The sequence below is a fragment of the Haliotis rubra genome, unplaced genomic scaffold, assembly GCF_003918875.1.
Source record: "Haliotis rubra isolate DU_JTF1 unplaced genomic scaffold, ASM391887v1 Scf1318, whole genome shotgun sequence".
NCBI lineage: Eukaryota > Metazoa > Mollusca > Gastropoda > Lepetellida > Haliotidae > Haliotis > Haliotis rubra.
In genome coordinates, this window is record NW_025765246.1 from 86389 (window position 1) to 109763 (window position 23375).

At 40.1% G+C, this 23375-nt stretch overlaps 2 protein-coding genes across 2 annotated transcripts; one reads left to right on the forward strand and one right to left on the reverse strand.

The window, feature by feature from the left end:
* Window positions 1-1243: 1243 nt before the first annotated feature.
* Window positions 1244-17593, reverse strand: LOC124267517 (UV-stimulated scaffold protein A-like). Its single transcript, XM_046702440.1, has 14 exons — window positions 16943-17593; window positions 15986-16161; window positions 14765-14919; window positions 14261-14381; window positions 11351-11907; window positions 10471-10618; window positions 9546-9626; window positions 8527-8728; window positions 6562-6735; window positions 4671-4731; window positions 4077-4199; window positions 3749-3851; window positions 2621-2837; window positions 1244-1641 (listed from the first exon to the last, which is right to left on the reverse strand). Exons 1-14 carry the CDS (start codon window positions 17071-17073, stop codon window positions 1581-1583), a joined length of 2310 nt encoding a protein of 769 aa, XP_046558396.1. The 5' UTR covers window positions 17074-17593; the 3' UTR covers window positions 1244-1580.
* A 141-nt stretch (window positions 17594-17734) lies between these two features.
* Window positions 17735-22672, forward strand: LOC124267518 (BLOC-1-related complex subunit 7-like). Its single transcript, XM_046702441.1, is given in 6 exon segments — window positions 17735-17961; window positions 17963-18034; window positions 18421-18483; window positions 19280-19323; window positions 20294-20314; window positions 21351-22672. Coding segments are annotated over 6 exon segments (303 nt in total). The 5' UTR covers window positions 17735-17913; the 3' UTR covers window positions 21406-22672.
* The last annotated feature ends 703 nt before the right edge of the window (window positions 22673-23375 follow it).

Consider the following 23375-nt stretch of genomic DNA (forward strand, 5'->3'; position numbering starts at 1 on the left):
TGTTTTCAGGCCCTGAAAACTTCTAAGATATGTTCCATTGTCAAGTATTTCAAAGACTAAAACAGTAGTTCCAAAATCGTTTATGTTCGATTATGAGAAAATGTGATCGATTACTTGGTCGTTTGGTCACTGCGACCAATCTTCGATTATTTCAATTAATTGGAACACCACTGCTGTTTACCACTGACCACTTTTCATTGTCCATGATCCAGCTTGGGTTATCAAACAACAAAGGGGGTTATTTAATTGTGGCTTACGCTTTTGTCTTATGTCTTTTTCAAGGTTGGGAGTGTAAGGAAAGGACAAGCCATGTCAGCAAGTTTGAACTGAGTATGCCACGTTGGCATTGGGTGAATTAAGCATGTTGTGCTTTGTCATTTCATATGAAGGATTTATTTGTGATATTATTCTGAGGATCTATTTGGAACACGAAAGATTTTACCACAAAGTAAGCCTTTTTAACCGTTTTCACTGATACTTGCTTTTTATCTTTGTACATGATATAGAGTGCCATAATTAAAACTATTTTACATTGTTGTTTGATCTCTCTATCATACCAAATTCTTTGTTTATCAAACAGAAGACAACATCTGAGTTGTATCCTACCATAGTGTTGTCACAGATTCCGATCACTTCAGGAATGTTGGTATGAATGAGCTGATGTTGTTGTATTCGTCTTACTGCCACTTTCGGAAAGATTTCCTCCCGTAACCCCGTATTTTAAAAAATAATTCTATGCCTAAGAAAAACAGGTCTATGGTTTTTATAAAAAGCCTAAACATAACCCTAAACCCTAACCCCTCGAAATAATCCTAATAAATAGAATACATTTCAAATGGGGGTTACGGGCGAACTTCAAGGTCTTTAGCCATAGGTTCTGTGCATACCTCTCAGCCTCTGGTATGAGCTTTGGGTACAAGTGACACAAGACAGTGTGAACTCTGTGTACAACAAAATCTAAGTCATGAATTCTGTATATACAAGTTATGCTTTAACCCAAAGGTCTGTGGACATAAGTTCTTCTAATACCTCCAAAGTCTGCTCCATGACCTTCAGGTAATGGTAATGCTACAATTCCAAAGTGAGTGAGTGAGTTTAGTTTTACGCCGCACTCAGCAATATTCCAGCTATATGGCAGCGGTCTGTAAATAATCGTGTCTGGACCAGACAATCCAGTGATCAACAGCATGAGCATCGATCTGCGCAATTGGGAACCGATGACATGTGTCAACCAAGTCAGCGAGCCTGACCACCCGATCCCATTAGTCGTCTCTTATGACAAGCATGGGTTACTGAAGATCAAGTCTAACCCGGATCTTCACGGGTCTACAACTCCAAAGAGTATGGACATGAGCTCTATGTATAAGTTATGCTACAGCCCCAAAGTCTGTGGGCACAAGTTCTGTGTACAACTCCCAAGTCCGTGCCATGAGCTCTTGATATAGGTCCAATGCATGTGCTATGAGCTGTATGTGTAAGACATACTCCACAGATATATACTCCAAAGTACATGGACACAAGATCTGTGATGACTCTGTTAAATCTGTGACAGAGAATAATTGAACTGGTTCCCAAACTTGTCACGGACACGTCGGTAGTCTGCTGCATCCAGCCGTGATCGTCACACGCTTCACCGCCGACCTGAAACATCGTCAGTGGCACTAACGTGTACAACACATTCTCAGACCATATTCCTTAGATATTTATGACTTGTATCAGAGTGACATATACTGAATAATGACAAACTATGGTGAAAATGTAAATAATGTCCATCTTGTGTTGAAACACAAGGGCAACATTTCATCTATGACTTCCCATTATCACCACGAGGGCAATCAAACCTGATCTTCAAATTAAACACTTCAACCACTTGCCCTCCCCAGGGCCCTTTTATATTCCACTTTGCAGTTATGACAGTGTAGTGTAGACAACATTGACAGTGATGAGAGGTGACAGTGATGAGAGAGGTGACAGTGACGAGAGAGGTGACAGTGATGAGAGAGGTGACAGTGATGAGAGAGGTGACAGTGATGAGAGGTGACAGTGATGAGAGAGGTGACAGTGATGAGAGAGGTGACAGTGACGAGAGAGGTGACAGTGATGATGAGAGGTGACAGTGACGGGAGAGGTGACAGTGATGAGAGGTGACAGTGATGGGAGAGGTGATAGTGACGAGAGGTGACAGTGATGGGAGAGGTGACAGTGATGAGAGGTGACAGTGATGGGAGAGGTGATAGTGACGAGAGGTGACAGTGATGGGAGAGGTGATAGTGACGAGAGGTGACAGTGATGAGAGGTGACAATAATGAGAGGTGACAGTGATGAGAGAGGTGACAATGATGAAAGGTGACAGTGATGAGAGAGGTGACAGTGATGAGAGAGGTGACAGTGATGAGAGGTGACACTGATGAGAGGTGACACTGATGACAGTGGTAACAGACAGTGATGATGGTGTGACACTGATGACAGTGGTAACAGACCCCGATGTCAGGACAGACAGTTCTGACAGGATAAACAATGACAACAGCAATGAAACTTAGACAGTGAGGACAGCATAGACATTGAAGAATGTGAAGAGAGTGACAATAGTGTAGACACTGATAACAGTGTAGAAACTCACGCATTGAAGACCTTCCTTTCCAGACGGGACCTGCTGGTATCCTTAATCTTGTCAATATCTGTCAAGTTGCCATACTTTGTCTTCTTTCCTTTGCCCTTGCCCTTCCCCTTGCCTTTGCCCTTGCCCTTGTCTTTATACTGTTTGAGCTGTAGGTCAAGGCCAGTGCTGGCCTCGATTTCACGTAGCAGCTGTGGATCCTGCCAGTCAGGCACTTGCTCTAGGAATGGAGAAGTCAGGTGAAATGGACCTATTTAAGATTGATTCACTCACACAGCAGCATGAATGCATGTGTGGTTGCCTTACCAGTTCAGCCTTGTGCTAGTGTTACAATGCTAGCCCAATGAGAAAACATCATGCAGTTATTTACGTACAAGCATACTGACCGTACCACAAATCCCAGTTTTATTCCCCTAATACAGAGCACCAGGCAGGGGAACAACAAGTACCATCTTTTAACATGTTATGGTATGACAAGGACAGACAGTCACACCACCAGTCCACTTCCAGAAGGACCAGAGCACTGAATGAGCTTGGTAGCAGGCTGCAGATAATTTTTCAACATCAGGAGTATGTACTCCTTATTTCTGCAATATAGGAGTACTGGATAAACTTAAGAGTACATTCTGAGTACTGAATGGAATTTAATGGCGTATCAGTAATCTTGTGTTTCGTTTCATATATGCACCACAACATTGCTACTCCTGTGTAAACAGGTCAATAAACAATAAAACAACACTCTTTCAGATAAATACGTCTGTAAATGATTCCAGGACCGTACAGCATTGCTGTGGTGCGTATGTGCTACGTTTTCTCAATTATTTCCTACCGTATCGTGCATATTTTTTATCCGTACATACGCCGATAGGGCCCTTATCTGGAGCCCTGTGGTAGTATCATAGTTCAAACAAAGTAAAGGTCTTCCTTAAAGGCATTATCAAAAGTAACTTTTTTAAGGCTAAAAGTAATAGTAAGACAATTTTCACGACCACTAACTAGTTATATACAGATAAAATGAGAAGTTGGATCTTTAGCTTTGACAATCAGATCTCTTACAGTGCATATACCATACACTCACATCTTCTCTGTATGTAACATCACAGCATATTTCCTACACAGCATCTAACATACCTTCAGCATTCTTCTCTGCTTGTTTTGCTATCTCCAGTGCATCATTGAGACGTGCCGGACGCCCCTCCTCATCACGGGCAATGACCTTCCCGTGAAACGGGCACTGCAAGGAAGTCAAACAGAAACTGAGGTATATCATGCCCTATTTTAAAGCATGTTCTGTCACTTTGTGCCATACTTTAGCAAGGATTTACACCTTCATGATATTCAAAAAGACATATCCATATAAATATATAAATAAAATGCTCTTAAACTCCTCAATTGCAGTAAAAACAGGCTTCAGATAAGTCTGACCTTGACCTTGGTCTGACCTTGACCTCTGCCTCACCTTGACCCTGTCCATTCTCTCACAAAGTCCTCCATTTGGCATGGGTGCTCTGCACTTCCACTTGACAGGTTCGAAGGTTCCCGTGAAGTGGAAAGTTCGGTTTTTCACTGCAGCAATATCTAACTGCAATGTACAAGTACAGTTATAAATGATTAAGTCGGTTTGGGGGCTTATATAGTTCATTATGAGAGTGATTAATTAGGTTCAAAGGTTTCGTTTTCTACCACAAAATCTAAGTGAAATGCATGTTAAGTCATAGTAGAAATCACACATTGGGATATCATAGTGCAGTGAGACAATCTTCAATTTTCTACACGTAATCCTATTAAAGTTAAACTTGAAAGCTTGGTAAAGCTATGGTACATAACGTATCTTAAATTGGCAAGACTGACCCAACACATGCATTATCAGTGAGTTACCTTCCTTTGACTGAGAGTGACCGTGCAAGATTCTGGTCATCTAGTCATCTGACCATGTACTGATTAACTTGATCAGGTTGATATATGTACTCTAAACCTACTTCAAGACAGTGTCAGAATTGGGATATGTACAGAATTATTTTGTTCATGACAAAAATGTCAAATATAGACTCACAGGATTAGGCTTCTCAGATTCCGACTCTGGTGGCACCCAGAACCGATGGAGAGAGTCGTACCTGCAACACCAATTTAGAATGTTATATCTGTCATCAATACTTCACAGGTTGTACACACTGTGTATTCCTCTACTGCCTGACCACAAGGCAGATAGTGCTAGGCAAACGGTTGTTATAGCTATTTTGGCACGTTGTCAAGTAGTGAGTGAGTGAGTGAGTTTAGTTTTATGCCACACTCAGCAGTATCCCAGCTATATGGCGGCGGTCTGTAAATAATCGAGTCTGGACCAGACAATCCAGTGATCAACAGCATGAACATCGATCTGCGCAATTGGGAACCGATGACATGTGTCAACCAAGTAAGCGAAACTGACCACGTGATCTCATTAGTCGTCTCTTACGACAAGCATGGGTTACTGAAGATCAAGTCTAATCCGGATCTTCACGGCATAGTCGCCTTTTATGGCAAGCACATGGGTTGCTGAAGACCTATTCTACCCCGGATCTTCACGGGTCCCGTTGTCAAGTAAGATACCTTACTCTGCTCCCCAGTTGTGTCCCCCTCGTTGAGATCCACTTTAGAACAGCTGTTCAGCAACCCATGTGATTAACAGGCAGTCAGACTCACAGACTTGGCTGATGGTCATTATATTTCATCGAGTTGCATAGATTGATGCTCAAGACCTTATTTTACCTTATTGTCCTGTCCAGATGCTGTTATTTACAGATTGCCGTCATACTGCTACACCATTGCCCAGTGATACATATTATCAAAAAGTCATTAGCAAATCACACAAATTTACCCCATCACTGGATATGTCACCTTTCCTCATCACTTTTAACTTGTTAATTCTTTTTCAGAAGAAGTCCTCCTTGGGGTACATATAAGCATTAAAATGTCCATTTTAAAAAGCCTATGACAGTTGTAACTATATTTTAATAAAAATATTTACAAAACAAAACACGTTTTGTCTTGTGAGACCACCCCTATGGGGCCCCCGAGAGGCCCCCTACCGGCAAGAGCAGGTAACTCTAGCCGACAACCTCGCACCTCACTTTTCATGCTGAATGTATCAGACAGAATGAGGGGAGGCGGGTGGCCGAACCCAAAGGAGGACTTTCTTCAAAGAATTCATAACCTCTACAGGTTTGTATAATTCTTTTTCAGAAGAAGTCCTCCTTGGGGTACATATAAGCATAAAACAGACTCCCAAAGACAATAACCTGGGAGTGGTATTCTGTCTGACACACTGATCCAATCGAAGTAACTAACTACAGCCGTATGGAAATAGAAAATCACACTTACCTAGTCATGCTTATATGTACCCAAAGGAGGACTTTCTTCAAAGAATTCATAACCTCGTTACTTCTAACTTGTTAAATTTTTAAGAATGTTACAACATTTACAGTTACTGCATCCGATAACCAGGTTATACATTAGAGATGTACCGATACAATGATTCTGCAATAACATTGTAAAATTACTAAACAGTGATATCTTCAACGAGTGGGTAATAAATAAGTTTTGGACACAGTGAAGACTCTGCTAATTATTGTCAACCAGGAAGTACTGCACAAACTGGTTCTTGCACAGTTTCTGTCAGTATTCACATGTTTTTTAATCAATCTAACATAATGTTAAGCATTGTATGCACTGTAATGCAGAAGCTGAGAAATGATGTATCACACCGTGAGCCTGGTATGGTGATACAAAACTGTATCGTTGTATCATTACACTACCGCTAAACATTCAAAACTGTATGAAGGAAAGACACAGGAAATGAGAAATATGTATTGTACCGTGAGGCCTGTATTGTGATACAGTACCGTATCATTGTAAGATTACACTACCGCTAAACAATCAAATCAGTAAGAAGGAAAGATTCCTACTTCATTACAACAGGAGCCTCCATCTTGTCTGGGTTCTCCCAATAAGCCAGGTCTGCACCAAAAGGCACAACTGGAGCGTCACCTCGAGCTTTCTTGGCTGGAGTTGTATTCCCTGATGTTCCTGGGCCTGCTGCAGTTGTCTCCCTTGATGTACCAGCATACGGATGCTTGGACCTGGATTTATATGTAATTAATGTCATTAAAGTCAGACTCTTACTCAAATATGATATTACTCTTCATGGAGATCTCAGGACAGCTCAATAGGAGGTCTTGGCAAGTGAGTGAGTGAGTTTAGTTTTACGCCACTCAGCAATATTCCAGCTATATGGCAGCGGTCTGTAAATAATCGGATCTGGACCAGACCCTCCCCCCTTCAATTTATGTACTGTACAAAGTAAGTGACATCCCCACCCCACCGCATGCCATGTACAAAATCAATGACCCCCCTTCCCATAATTTCTAAGAATAATTTTTAATATTTTCAGGGGTGGAAATAACTTTAAAATTGCTAGTGTACTCCGGTCTATACCGTCCGTTTTTCTTGTTGATTCTTTAAATAAACAACATAATTAACATTGCCATAACTTATTAACAGTCCCTTATACTGCTAATGTTATGATGTGTATCTTGTTATTTGTGACAGCCATGACATCTTCATGTGGCAGGTATGAAGTCATGTAACATTTTGTTTATTTGAAGTTGTCATTGTCTATAGTTTTCACGCAAGTAGTATCATTTTTAAGCATTGGTCTATGGTTATTTTTAGATGTTGCATAGTCCATTACGGGTATAAGGGGTGTCAAGAGATTGTGTCATCACTTGTGTTGTGCCTGTTGACTGGCTTGGCCCCTTGTGTCGATGGGTTCTTTTAAAACACTAAACACTACTTGCACGTCGGCCACTGCACTTCACTTCAATCACATCTCAGAGTGAGTGAGTGAGTTAATATTTAACGTCACATCGGCAATATCTCAGCCATATCATGACGATCACATCTCAGAACACAAACAGCTAACACATCAGATCAAAAGGTAGGAACAATATTACAAGTATTGTATATATTCCGTCAAATTCCAGAATGGTTTCTGTGGGTAGCCGATTGGTTAAAGCGGTTGCTCATGATGCCAAAGACTGGGTTCGATTCCCGACATGAATGAAGCCAATTTCTGGTGATATTGCTGGAACATTACTAAAAGTGGTTGAAACTATACTCAGACTCATCCATTTCTGTGGAAGTTACATGATACATGTGTTCAGTGTTCTTTGCTAAGACAGAAGTTAAAATTCAACATATCAGAGACATTGAGCCACAGAGAAAATGGCTGGCTCTTCTTACAGAAATATTAAAATGCCATTGTTAACAAGACCGAAATATTTGTTCGAGGGCACATTGACTCATGTTAGTACATATCCGACAGGGCGAAATATCACAAAGAATGGCCCCATCATCAGGATCAATGGCAGGGCTCCAGATAATTTTTCAACATCAGAGTACATACTCTAGTGTTGGGAATTGGTTGAAATACTTCATAATTGATGATTGCTTTTTTCAACATCAAGTATCGTACTCCTTATTTGTTCAATTCAGGAGTACTATGAAAACCGTGCAAGTGTACATTTAGAGTACTGAAATATGGAATTTAAGTTGGAATGGAGTATCAGTAATCTTCATGTGCCGTTTCATATATGCACCACAACATTGCTACTGTGTTATATGTAAACAGGTCAGTAAACAATCAAAACAATATGATTCTAAGACCGTGAAGTGTACACCATTGCTGTATATGCGTATCTGCTACGTTTTTAAATTAGGCCAGTAAACAATAAAACAATACCGTTATCGTGGATGTTTTCTATAAATTATTTCCTATACATGACGCCGTTTCTATCCACGGCCCTTATATGGAGCTCTGAATGGGTTGACTGACTGTACTGTTCTGTTCTGCACATCTGATTATATCGTACCTTCCTGCGCTGTAACCTAATGTAGAGTTGCTACTCTCTGTGGAATTGAGGCGCGAGACGTTGGCCTCCCTGGACGTTGGGTCTTCATAGCTGGTCAAAGAACTAATGGCGGACATACTCCAAAATTGAGGAGTCATCTGTGCCATGAACTTCTCGGGAGCTTTTTTCTTCTCCTCAACTGACTCAGACACGGGCTCCAAGCCTGTAATATAGTAAACTATGTTTATAACAAACATATATAACGACGGATATAACAAAGTTGTTGCTTTTGTTATGGCCATTTGCTGCATATTTTTATCATAAAGAAATGATAGATATAAACAACATGTTATAAACTGATGGATATCTAAACTAGGGCTGGCTATCGATATAAATCATTGAGATCGATAATCGTTAACTAAATATTGATTGATTATTGATAAAGAGCAAAATTGCTCCTCAAGATTTGTAAGAAACGAGGGAGAATTATACAAGGCACAAGAGGATTAACAGTCACATGACCATCTTTCCCTACCGGTTGCCTAAGGACAGAGATGTGTTGATAGGACTGAAGCCCTAGAAACTCTCAGCAGTCAAGCTGCTAAATACAGTCCCCTTTCCAAGTATTTCGCACAAACAACATTGCTGGTGACATGTGATCTGTACCATATGATAAACTCAGCAATTGATAGCCAATACTGACAAAAAATCTTAAAACAATACCAAGATACAAGTCTGACCTGGTAGACATGGGATGTTTAGCCCACAGTTTCCGGAATGTGTGAGTAAGCACTATTGCTACCTGTGGTCATTTTTGGTTTGATGATGGTTCCAGGGGTGGACACAGCTTTTTGAGAAAGGGGTGGGGTGGGGCACACTATTGAGAAAAGGAGGGGTGCACACTTCATTTTCACCTGAGTTTCAATGGTCATTTAATAAACTTTCAGGGCAAAAGGAGGGGTGCGCACCCCTGCAACCCCCCTCTGGATCCGCCTATGGGTTCAATGACGGCTCAAAGTGGAAACTGTAGACATGCTCACCATACTCAGCTCTCAGATGCTGTGGGATGTTGGGTTCATAGCCTTCCTTCTCCGGCACTTCCTCGAAGTCATCATCATCATCTACAAGAGAATCAACAAATAGTGAGGTGAGTAGAAATTGGGTTTAACGTCATGCTTGAGAATATTTCACTCATATGACGACGTGCATGCGTGTGTATGGGTATGTGTGGCTGCTTGTACTAGCCCAGACTGAAGCTGGTTTTATAGTGCTAGCCCACTGAGATACCATGCCACAGTGAAGCATGAATACCCCACTCAGACACATTATACTGACTCCGAGCCGACCAGTCCTTGTTGTACCCATTAATGCCGAGCGCCAGGCAGGGACCAACAAGTACCATATTTTAACGTCTTTTGGTATGACGCGGTCGGGGATCGAACCCGCTACCTTCCGCTCTATCGGAGGCGGTCTCAACAAATAGTACTCCTGACGGCAAGATGCTCAGTGTAGGTGTTACAGATTCTTCACGGACTGTACTGATCACAGATAATGTAACCTACACATCAGACTGCATTCTGCTAATACTAACAGGCTCCCTAGAAGGGTATCAAAGATATATACTACGCAAACCTTAACCTACCAGAGCTTTTGTTGCTGACTCAGGCTACTACATATCAGTGATAGCAACAGACCAGAGCTCTTGCACCTGACACAGACTATTCAACAATCAATGGTAGTGATAGTGAGTAAGTATGGTTTTACGCCGCTTTTAGCAATATTCCAGCAATATCACGGCGGGGGACACCATAAATGGGCTTCACACATTGTACCCATGTAGGGAATCGAACCTGGGTCTTCGGCGTGATGAGTGAACGCTTTAACCACGAGGCTACCCCACCGCCCCTGTTAGTGACAGACTAGAGCTGCTGATACTGACATTACTCTACATCAACAGCAACCTACCAGAGTCGTTCCTCTTATTCTTCTTGGCGATTTCAACAGCAGGAAGGACTCGGAGCTCATCACACTTGGTCTTGGTGGACAACAGTTTGTTCTTCAGGTCGATCATCTTCTTGATGTCTGCTTCAGAGCCGCCATTCTTGGACAAAATCTGAAAATATGCACCTAATAAATCATGCATGCTATTTTCTCTTGCAGATCTGTAATGTCCATGTTAAAATTCCTCTTGTCATTTGTGTAACATTCTCTTCTGGATTCCACTCCTAATGAACATGACAAAATCTTCATGAGAATGACGACAACCTCATTTTGATACATCCCAATTGCACAGATTATGCTCATGACGGCAATCATTGGAGATTCCGAGCAGCAGGACAAATAGATCCAAGATTATTTTTCACTTTTGATACACAGGCAATTAAAATACATTTTCAAAAAGCAGGATGGAATCGGTAGATCTATCTTACAGCTAAATACATATTAGACAAGTTTAAGGAGGCAACACAGTTTCGCACTCAGTCAGATTAAAAAGAAATACCAATCCGAGAGTTTCAAAACTTGTCACTAACTAACACAGTCATCACTGGTCAAGCTCTGTTCGGTGTCATGCTGGAATAAACAATATCATGAGAAAGTTGAGTGAGTATGGTTTTACGCCACTTTTAGCAATATTCCAGCAATATCACTTCGGGGGACACCATGTTCACACATTGTACCCATGTGGGGAATCGAACCCTGGTCTTTGGCATGTCAAGTGAACACTTTAACCATTAGGCTACCTCACCACCCCCAACAATATGATAACTATTACCTATTCAAAACTTCACATCCTGTCATTTTACAGGTTGAAGGTCAAGCTAACTTTACCTCCACTGTGACCTACCTCTAGCCACCGCCCGACGAGAGGGATGTACTTGATGGCTATCAGACAGAGAGAGTCCTTTAGGTTGTCAAAGATTTCCTTGTTGTCGTCCGTCTCCTGCACAAACGCCTCCACTGCCTGCATATCAATAGAGATGTTGTACTGGCGGGATCCGAGACCATGAGCTTGTACTAAACCTTCAGCATCTGGGACATCCTCAAAGTCATCATCCTCTTCCTCCTCCTCCTCCTCTTTCTCCTCTTTCTCCTGCTGTGTTGATGTCTCTGCTGGCTCACTGGCTTTGGTGTTTGCTGTAGAGGTAGATGGAGATGTTGAGCCTGATGCGCCGACAGTGTCTTCATCTCTTAAAGTACTGTCAGAGAGTTGGGGCACCTTATTAGCATTGTCCTCTTCCTTTGGCTTGACAGTATCACTGAATGCATCCGCCTTCCCTGATGTAGTGGGCATGTCTTCACTATCGTCATCGTCACAGATAAAGAAGTTGTCTGGAGATGGCAGCAGTAACTGCAGACAGCTTTCCACCTCTGTTGCAGCATTCTCCATGTCAGGGGCGCCCTCTGCAAGGAATACATTTCTTTCTCCGTTACCTTTGCTTCTAAATATGAAACAGTTATACTTCCAGCTTTATTCTTGCATTCACTACATCTATGGTACACCAGAAAGGACTTCACATATTTTACTCAAGTTGAGAATATTTTGAGCACATTTGATGGTATGTACTATTTATTTCTGTCAATACCGCATCAGTCGGGACCAAATAAAATGCCGGTTTTGACAGAGTGCGGTTTAGCTAGGTTCGCTTATGATAAGTTCGCTGTCGGGACTGAAACTTTGTGCCGATATAGACAGAGTGCCGGTGTTTACAGAGGCCGGTATTGACAGAGTCCACTGTATTTATTTCTATAGTCATTTCCTTCTCTCAAGTCATTATGAAATGACATAGTGAGCATGTTTAGTGGAACCAGGGAGACTATAAGACGGGGAGTGGTCACTCCTCGAAAAGCCCCTTAGCGTATGCCTCGGCTTGTCACATGACCAGTGTAGCCAATATGGCGGAAGCTTAGTTTAGCAACAGCTGATTACATTCATTCGCTGAGTGTTGTGACAACTGTTCAGCCTATCTGAAAGTTTGGGGAGGGGTGGCCGGGTGTATCATTTATTCTTTCATTCATTCATTCACATATAATTTTTGCTATAATTAATTCATTAATTCATTGTAAAATTTGGAAGATAATTTAGAAATTGAAAGTAAAAGGCATGGGAACTCAACATAAACAGAAAGGCATTGAAACATTATGAGACATTTTAATTGCGTATCAGATCAATTCAAACATATATCATAATAGTACTGTACACATATGTGTAAATATTTAAGGAAACATGCATGATCATATTGACAGTAAAGCTTATGCTTGCAAAAAGTATGCCGACTGATATAATAAACTGGCTGAAGTACTGTTAAACGCAACCGAAGTTGCGCTGGGAACGAACCAAGTCACTGTGTGCATTGGAGCATGACAAGGCACACGCTAATTAGTAGAAATGGCAGAGAAAGCAAGCGAGTGACCTATCCCTGTTGTAGATTATCCCTGGTGGAACATACATTAATTTAAGAAATATGATGTACAGAAATACAAAAGGATAAATGACAACATGGCCTTGGTACTACCACTATCACTATCCAGCTGTAATGCAGTACAGTTGATATCATACAACAGAACTTGTCACACACATAGCCAACATGCCATATGTCATGTCATGCATTGACACATCTGGTCATACAGCCTGTCATGAGTGAGTGAGTTTAGTTTTACGCCGCTTTTAGCAATATTCCAGCAATATCATGGCAGGGGACACCAGAAATGGGCTTCACACATTGTACCCATGTGTGGAATCTAACCCGGGTCTTCGGCGTGACAAGCAAACGCTTTAACCACTGGGATACCCCACCGCCCCACAGCCTGTCATGAAAGAGACACAGCATGTTACACAGGTCATACCGCTTATCATACACCAACATATAAAAATAGACCTGGCATGTCATACACTGATGTATCATACATAAATATACACATCATGCCACACAATGACACAACATGTTATATAGCATGTCATACACCAACAAAACGTGTCCTACACATTGCCATACACTGACACCGCAAATCATATGTCATACACCAACACATCATGTCATACAGCATGTCATACACCAACACAACATGTCATACAGCATGTTATACACCAACACATCATGCCATACAGTATGTCATACACCAACAGACATGTCATGCCAACACAGTATGTCATACAGTATGTCATACACCAACACAAAAGTTGTCCAAACAGTCATGGAGCATGCCATACAATACATTATGTATGTCATACACCAACACATCATTCCAAACAGTATGTCATACATCAACACACCAACACATCATTCCAAACAGTATACACCAACACATCACAAACAGTATGTCCAACACATCATTCCAAACAGTATGTCATACATCAACACCACATCATTCAAAACAGCATGTTATACACCAACACATCATTTCATCATACACCAGCACAGCCATACAGAGAGCCATACACCAACAGAGCATGTTATACACCAACACAACATGTCATACTGCATGGTATACATCAACACAACATGTCATGCAGTATGTCATACACCAACACATCATGTCATGCAGCATGTCATACATCAACACATCATGTCATGCAGTATGTCATACACCAACACATCATGTCATGCAGTATGTCATACACCAACACATCATGTCATGCAGTATGTCATACACCAACACATCATGTCATGCAGTATGTCATACACTAACACAGCATGCCATTCTACATTTTCTACTATATCTGAAATACACAATACAACAATGCAATCCACGTCACCTTCTATATCTTTCAACACACGCTCCAGGCGGACACGCATAATGTTCTGTTTTCGCCTCTCCTTTTCCTCAGAGCGCCGTCGTTCTGCTATTGTTCTTGATCGGATGTCATTGAAATCCACCTGATGGAAGTACATTTGATATGTTGTCAGATGTGTTATAAGTCAGGGAGTTTGACCAGCATTTCACAACATATATCTCCCATCGTACAATATGTTACTTGATTGATGATGACAACGTCTAACATGTCAGTCAAGTCCTTGATTCTGCTGATGTCTCCTCGGGTTTGTAGTCCAAATGTAAACTTGTTGGGGGACTCTTGAGGTTATAATTCACAAGTACTATTTTGATAGCATTGTGACAGTTGTCAACATTTTCTTCTGTTAAATTTGTAATGGTTAATTTAATACAAAATTATTTTCAGGTCAACATATAAAAATATTCTCAAGCTCTCCTAGACATTAAAAGGTTGGTTCTGAAACCGATCGGAAGCAACAAGTCTTACCATCTTGCAGCTGCGGAGGTAGTGATATCCCAATGCCAGTTTCTTGTAGGCTTCACCATATTTCTCCTGCCACTGTTGGAAAGCCTTCAACGTCTCCCTCTTCAATGTCTGGGCGATTGGCTTTGGGGGCGGAAGAGGCATATCAGGATTGGTATCTGTAATAACAAATAAATGCATCACTGTTGGTAAAAATGCATATCGAAATGCCTCTTACTAGGGGTGGGTATTGCAGAGAATTTTCATATTGCGATATATTGCGATGCGGAACCATACATTGCGATATGTACTGCAATATATTGCAAGGATTATTTTTTTAACAAAAACTACTTATAATCGAGTTAATGCTTGATTATAAAGCAAAAACACAACAAACTCACTATGATTGATTAACCTTTTATAAAAACTTTTAATCATGACAAAATAAAAATGTAAGTAACATTTGGCACTAATGAAACAGGGAAAAGAAAAATTAAAAAAACGGAAATATCCGAAGATTTCCAAGTGTTACGAAGTTTTCCAAATGCATGTCAAAATACCGGTTTTCGATCAGCGAATCGCAATACGTATCGTTTTCATGTCTGAATCGGTAAATACCGGTAAACCGGTTATATTGCGCAGCCCTACCTCGTACTAATAGTGGTAATAATCTTTGATATACCTACATGATCTATGTGAACAGTTCGATCAGTACCAACAGAAGGCGTTTCAGATATACATGCCATACACACATATATATTCTTGAATTTTGCTTTTTCTCAGAATTCATATAAAACAGGGAGTCTCACTGTGAGGATAGTGAGATATGTCTGAAAGTCTGAAGCTCAGCATGGTGAAAATCTGTCTGTGATCATGGTGAATAATGTCTGAGAGTCTGACTGTCAGCATGGTGAATTATGTCGAAAGTCTGACTTTGATCATGGTAATTAATAACAAACATCATACTGTGAGCAAGGTGAGTACTGTCTGAGAGGCTGGTGAATAATGTGTGAGAGTCTGACTGTGAGCATGGTAAATAATGTGTGAGAGTCTGACTGTGAGCATGGTGAATAATGTGTGAGAGTCTGGTGAATAATGTCTGAGAGTCTGACTGTGAGCATGGTGATCAAAGACGAACATCTGACTGCGAGCATGGTGATTAAAGACGAACATCTGACTGTCAGCATGGTGAGTAATGTCAAAAGTCTGACTGTCAGTAGGGTGAGTAATGTCTGAGACTCTCACCAACTGTAAGTTCCATGAAGACCTGGAGGTCTGAGATGAGCAGCTCACGGAACTCATGAGATCGGTTGAAGAGTTCATCAATGATTTGGAAGGTGGAGAGACGGACCTCTGCATGGTTTTTCTCCAGTTCAATCATCAGCATGTGATAGGCATGCTTCACATAGGTGTTGGACTTCCTGAACAAGAGAAAACAAAGAAAAAATGATTAAACTGTTTAGCTAAAGATTAATATGTCCATCAACTGGCATATACATGATGGGCATGGTAGAGAGAATCTTGTTCATTCAACATGATCACCATGGCAACAAATGCCAGACATTTTTCATAACAGGGATGATAACTATTATACCTTTGGAGAAAGAAATATGCTTTCTTTTAGGTGTGACTGGAGCATTCCTTAAGAGTTAAGGCATGTCATGGGTGCACTTTTGGCATCATGACCTTATTGGACAAGTTGTTAATCAAATGTGCTATAAGAACAATACTTTTCATCCATCTTCAGTCATGGTATATAAGGTCAATCCCTATGAACATGATGAACTGCATAATAACAAAGAAAGTCCACGAATGAAGCACACTAGCTTCCAATGCAACACAGCAATCTGTGATCAAACCCTCCATACAAGGATACAAATGTGTGTGATCTGCCAGCAACATTGTAGGCTAACACTGAATGTTAACATGGTTAAAGACACAATCATACAAATATAACACCTGATGATATTGATTGTTTTTCAGTGGGAACACTACAGTCGGAGGAAGTTATTTTCACTGCGCCATGATGATCATACTAATGCCATTAATAATAATAATAATAATAATGCCATGACAGTAATAAAGGAGTACAACCCTGAATAACCTGAACAAGCCGAGAGCCGAGAAGGTAGAGGACGTAACATGTACGTGGTCAAGACATGTAGGACCCCATCGCAGGTCTCGGCTAAACCTGGAACTTACTTGCATATTTTCTTGAACTGTTTCATGACATCAGCATCAAGCTTTGGTTTCCCTGACATGGTGAGTTTCTGAACATATTTCTCCATCTCCACTCGGAGAGCATCGTCGATGCACTCATCTGCATCCTCCATTGTCGTAAAGTAACGAATATCTTACACAGGAAATTGTCCAATTGCTTTCCACACCAGTCTGAACTGCCAGGAGATACAATGTTCAACTGCTTACTTACATATCAAGCTATTACCAAATCCTCGAGAAAGTCATTCAGTCATTGAATGAATCAATGATTGACAATTTTCAGGTTGTACATATACATAATAAAAAGACATGTAGGCTGGAGACAGACACCACGCTGTAGATCACAAAAAGATCAGAGGTCCTTAGTCCTTGTCAACATCTTCAATTGGAACCTCTTTTCAGACGTGACGGTACCGATAATATCCTTTTGTTTACATCCTTTTCTCATGTTTACCCTCCAAATCCCAGTAAAAGCTTGTTTGCTAGTTTAAATACTGATCTTAGAGATCAGGCTAACTAACAGAGGCGTTTCTTGGTGAAATTCTGCTGTTAGTTTGTCACATGATAAGCTCTCTCATTTATGAAGTCGCCTGTTGTCAGTCTAACAAATCACTTTCTCAGCATTATTTACTATTTCACAACGGAACCGGAAACAATTACCCCGTTTACAGTTGTCGTTTTATCATTTCGACTAAGCTGGGCCCCGTCTCGCATATCGCATATACGCTTTGGCGAACGTTAGCGCGCGCAAAGGGAGCCGGGAACCAGCTTACATTTCGACACACTGGAGATGTTAACCGGAAAGTGATATATATGGACTATTTTTATCCAGAACAGATTCAATATATACGAACGATGCAAAATTAATGACTGATAAAGTTAGACTTAATCCCAAGATGAGTTCATGATGTCGTAAACAAACATACAGACTGGTTTCCGGGAATAAATGAAAGATGGCGTCTGCTAGCTGGAACCAAGAAACTAAAGCAAGATTAAATGAGAAAAATCACGGCTAACATAAACGATCTTGGTTCACTGGCGCGTCAGGTTATAAGGGGATCAAAGTCGAACGATGTAAGTAATAATGTTCCTGGTTTTATTCAATTTGATAAGTTGTACACTTCCCAAAAGACATGTTTCTTTCTAGTTGTCAGCTATTTCAGTATTTGTCATAACATTAGGTTTCATTAGCCCTTTATCGGGTACTCTTTTTCTGATTTTAAATGGCTAATTAGCACCTGTATGCGGAACGTAAGTGGTCATCAAATGACATCAGAAAGTTGTCCCCTTTGAAAATATGGTGAAGTGCTTGATGAGAAAGGGGATCCAAGGCTACAGACAGAGTTGGTGGGGTATAAATATAGAATCTGTTTTACAAAAATGAGATAATCATAAATAATTCTTCAGAATTGTCAACATGTAATCCGTCTTATTTCATAGTTGTTCATCTTGTGTTACAGCTTCTTGCTCAAGCAGCCAAAAACTTTTCTTCCCAGGAGCCCTGCATCAATCATTCCTTTGATGTGAGTTTATTCATTACTATAAATGTATTTGAATAGACCTAACTAAACAATTTGGTACCACAAAACCCAATTGTAGTGTATTGCCATTGTAAGTAGAGTTCAAGCTATGTCATACAGAATGATGTCAGACTGACAACTTGTACTCCAGCAATGTTCAAGATTAAAAGCTTGTTGAGAGTCTGATGTCGTGGTGGTGGTTGTGGATCAAGTAAGCGATGACCGACCTACGAGACAATACCTCTAAACAAATGTAACACCTATGGCGAAATTTGTAAAAATATATGAAAGTTAATTTTTCAATTCAGTAATGATGGTGTTCATTGTTCTCCCTTCTAATCCATTTTACAGCCTGGGAGCTGATGCATAAAAGCATGCAAATAGATGCACTTGTCGGGATATTCTTTTTCATTTTACTGATTTATTATTTTCATTTACAAATATTCTTCACTGAGGCATTTTGAGAGAATATCATGTTTTACTGCCTAAAGGAAACATATGGAATTTCTCACCACATTACTTTCAGCTACTTTCACTCACTAAATCATGTACATTAGGTGAGCTATGATTCAAAGCCAACCCACCTTCATGGCCTCTCTTGTTCCTTACTGTGACCAACAAATTCCATACAAGCTGATATCATGCTTCCTTCTACACTTTCCGGTCACAGTCACCCAATGATTTAATGAATACCCTGTCATTCATGCATATGTAGACTCAATGTCTTATTTGTAAAAACATTCACTCAGTTTAATTTGCTATTCTGTTTCAACAATGATCAATTGTGTTCATTTTGCAGACACTTAAGAAGCTGGACCACATCAAATCACAACTAGAATTTCAGTAAGTTTCAAATATATGCTGTATCCATTTCAAATTAAAATAGCAAATTATAACTAACATGATGTGTTTTGAACATATTTTCTCAAAGGTTTAGACATTTGAATGTACTGTATACAATCATGGTGATAGTTCATCGCAATGTCATGGAAGTGTCTTTTGACTGTCAGAAATGGGCTTCACACTGCCCAGCAACTGGAATAGTGACTGTCTAACTACTGGAATAGTGACAACATAAACACTGATTAACTAAATCTGGATACGATTTTTTTTCAATTAGAGTAAGACTAACCCTTGGTATATATTGGTCTTTATCAATCCATGCTTGTTGTAAGAGGCATCTAATGGGATTGGGTTCATTGGTTTGCTTGACACATGTCATTGTATCCCTATTACGTAGATCAATGCTCGTGCTGTTGATCACTGGATTGTCTGCTCCATACTCGATTAGTTACAAGCAACTACCATATAGCTGGAAGGTAAGAGTTCCGTAGGTACCCCCACCTAAGTTTTAACTATAAACTATAGCCAAAACTACAGTGTTTGCTCATCACAAAAATAGGTGGGGGTACGTAAGGAACTCTTTCTAGCTGGAATATTGCTGAGTGCGACGTTATGCAACACACCAACCATGGTATATATACAATCATCAGACTTACTTTGGATAGTATACTTAAGTTATATTTAGTTAAAGAATAAAACCATGTCATTGCTCATTGTACCTCAGGGCGGTGGGGTAGCCTAGTGGTTAAAGTGTTCGCTCATCACGCTGAAGGCCCGGGTTTGATTCCCCACATGGGTACAATGTGTGAAGCCCATTTCTGGTGTCCTCCGCCGTGATATAGCTGGAATATTGTTAAAAGCGGCGTAAAACTGAACTCACTCACTCACTCACTCATTGTACCTCAGTATTGTTATTTTCCAAACGTCCCTATTGATTTGAGCATTGATATCATGGTACTGAATGTTTCAGACAAGCTGCCATAGAGAGAAGGTAAGATAGATGTGATGTTAACCTGTCGATTGTTAAACAGCCCAATGGGCTAAATATTTTTTGGCTGGCTGCATATCCAGAAAGATTCTATGGTTAAGATATCATTTTTAAGATCATGCTAATGGCATTGTCAGGGTCATTGTAGGATGTTTCATACAGTGTTTGATGCATGGAGAAGATTGTATATCAGTATTAAACCAGTTCCAGTATATATCAATATGTGAGCCATAGTTTTACTAATCAACTCAAATCATAGATCAAATTCTGACCAAAGTGTTGACATCTTGCCACAGTCATGTTTAGAATGAACTGGTACATTGTTACACTCATTAGCTGTTGTGTTGTGTAGCTAGAAATGTTTGAAGAAATTGATGACGTCTTGTGACTGTCCATTCTCTTTCCACAGAGGTTACTTGTCATATCTTCCTACGAACCTCTGTTCTGATATGGCCATATTTCCCGGTTCTCGTAAACTCCCCTAGCGGCCAAAAATTGCAACATGAATTATCTCCCTTCTTTCTATCCAATCAGAACACGTGTTACATCGACTTAGATCCAGCTTGACTAATGCAAGCAAATGTGGGGCCACAAATTTGCCCCCTCTGCCGGGGACTTATGTTGATGTGACACACAAGACATTTATTGGCTAGCTTGTCCGTTGTCAACGAGGGCGATGGAGACGCCATTGATCCGCCATTACATGACTGAGTTCTGTCTAGAAGAAACGTTTGCGCATTGCGCAGTCGAAGAGGTTCTAGTTTTCCCGAAGCATACAACATCGCTGATTGCACGACTAAATCTGATTTCAACCAATCCCGAATCCCGAACACTCGTACCATGAAAGGGCCGTATTAGAACAGAGGTACGTAGGAAGATATGACAAGTAACCTCTGTGGGAAGAGAATGGTGACTGTCAGGTTTAGGTCAAACTAGTACATAAAAATTATTTATTATAAAGTAATCTTTATCGTAGTTGGTTATGTTGATTATGTAATTGTAAACTTGGATGCAAATACAATTTGATGTCCTGTTGCAGTATGGGGAATCTGGATGAAATACAAGATGAACTGAAGACTGTTCAGAGAAGATGACGTTGATGAAGATGATGTTGGTGTGCTGGTTTGCTTGACAATGACACCAGGTGTCTGTTCCACTAAGTGATCTTCGTGCCACCCCTTCATAAAGCACTAAGGTTACATAGTGGAACAGACCAGGGTGACCCTTTCATGAAGACTGAAACACATTTCTCTGCATATGCTTATTTCATATTTATAGATAATGGATCAACGTCTCCACACAATAAGAGATATGTTTAATGTTGTCTTGGTCATTGTTGACTGTGAGTTAAGCTAGGCTCTGGATAATGTTTTCAGCCAGTTATACGTTATTACATGTTTATTATTCAGATTGGATAATGATATTTTGTTTAGGGGATGTGGGTATTAAGTACATTATAACTATGAAGAAGTTTCACATTTTTCACTTTAATGATTTTGAACATGTTGTCAACAGTTCCTTTTTCAAAAAATTTGGATGGAATCTAAATTTGTTGTGGGTTTAGTGGTGTTTACCTGCTACACTTTGTGTCATAAGAATCAGAGTGCTGTCTATTTCTGGCTTGTTGAACACACTATACAGCTTTACTTGGGAACATTATGATTAAATTCTTACTCAACAGATTTTCCCTTTAAAAGTGTTTCTTCATTTTCATAAGTATATATCATGTATATAGACATGTATTATGTCAGTGTCACTGTCTAGGTACTCTTAATTCCAACAGAGTTGGAAAGAATGTAGTTTGTTGCACATAGTGATGTATAATATATAATGTGTGTGAGTGAGTGTGAGAGTGAGTTAGTGCAAGGACACTATTGATTTCAGTTTTTGTGCAATTTTTATATTAGTTGGGACCATGCACTGGAGAACACAATGTGGAGTACTTGTTTGTACAATCTTTACACTCTTTGTAATTGATTGAAAAAGCTCCCTGACTGAAATCCAGGTGAGATTCCCCAGCAGTATGTGCTACCACACCGACTGGCTTGGCATGTTGCATAACATAGTACCCAAGGTGATGTTACTTGTTATGTCTATCACTGGTTTGTCTAGTCCCATCTTGATCATGTACAGGCTGAGGTCATGTAGCTGGAATATTGCTGAACATGATGTTATTTTACGAAAAATATATGAAATATGATATAACATATAGAACGTACATTTTGAAAGTCTAAATTGGCTCTTTATTGCCAACTTGGATCAGATGAATCTATAATCCAGAACAATATATAAAATGATGGGCAACAGTTAGGATTTGTGTCATGCTATGATTGTAAATAATTAAACATCTACAACCAAACAGTGATAAGCAGTTTTGTTTTCTTTTGATAATTCAGGGCGGTGGGTTAGCCTACTGGCTAAAGCGTCCGCTCGTCACGCTGAAAACCTGGGTTCCATTCCCCCATAGGTACTACTACGGTGAAGCCCATTTCTGGTGTGCCCTGCCATGATATTGCTGGAATATTGCTAAAAGCAGCGTAAAACCATACTCACTCACTCTTTGAAAAATTGTTATTAACTAGATTGTAAATTCAAGTGACAAATGTGCAGGTGATCGTGGTCATTGTGATGTTGGAGTATATTTAACAGTAAGCATCATCTGGAAATTTGAAACGTAAAGATCTAGGTGAAATTGGTTTTCAGCAACCCTTGTTTGTTGGAAGAGGAGCCAAACCGGAATAAGGTAGTCAGGTTAGTTGATTTGGTTGACATGTCATCAGAAAAACCACCATTAATATTTTACCATTGTTTGTTTTTTTAAGTTAGGAAAATTACAAACATAATACACACACTGCACAATGTTTTCTATTTGTCATCAAACAAAACAGGCAAGACATCTCCAGCATGGCAAGAAACATCCTTAGCTCAGCAGGGTCGCTTAAATCATGTTGTCACCAGTATGGTAGAGAAGATACCTTGAGATGACATTACCAGAATGACAAGGAACATCATTATCACTCACAATATTTCCTGATTGTTACTGACGGTTAAGGGTTTTTTGGAG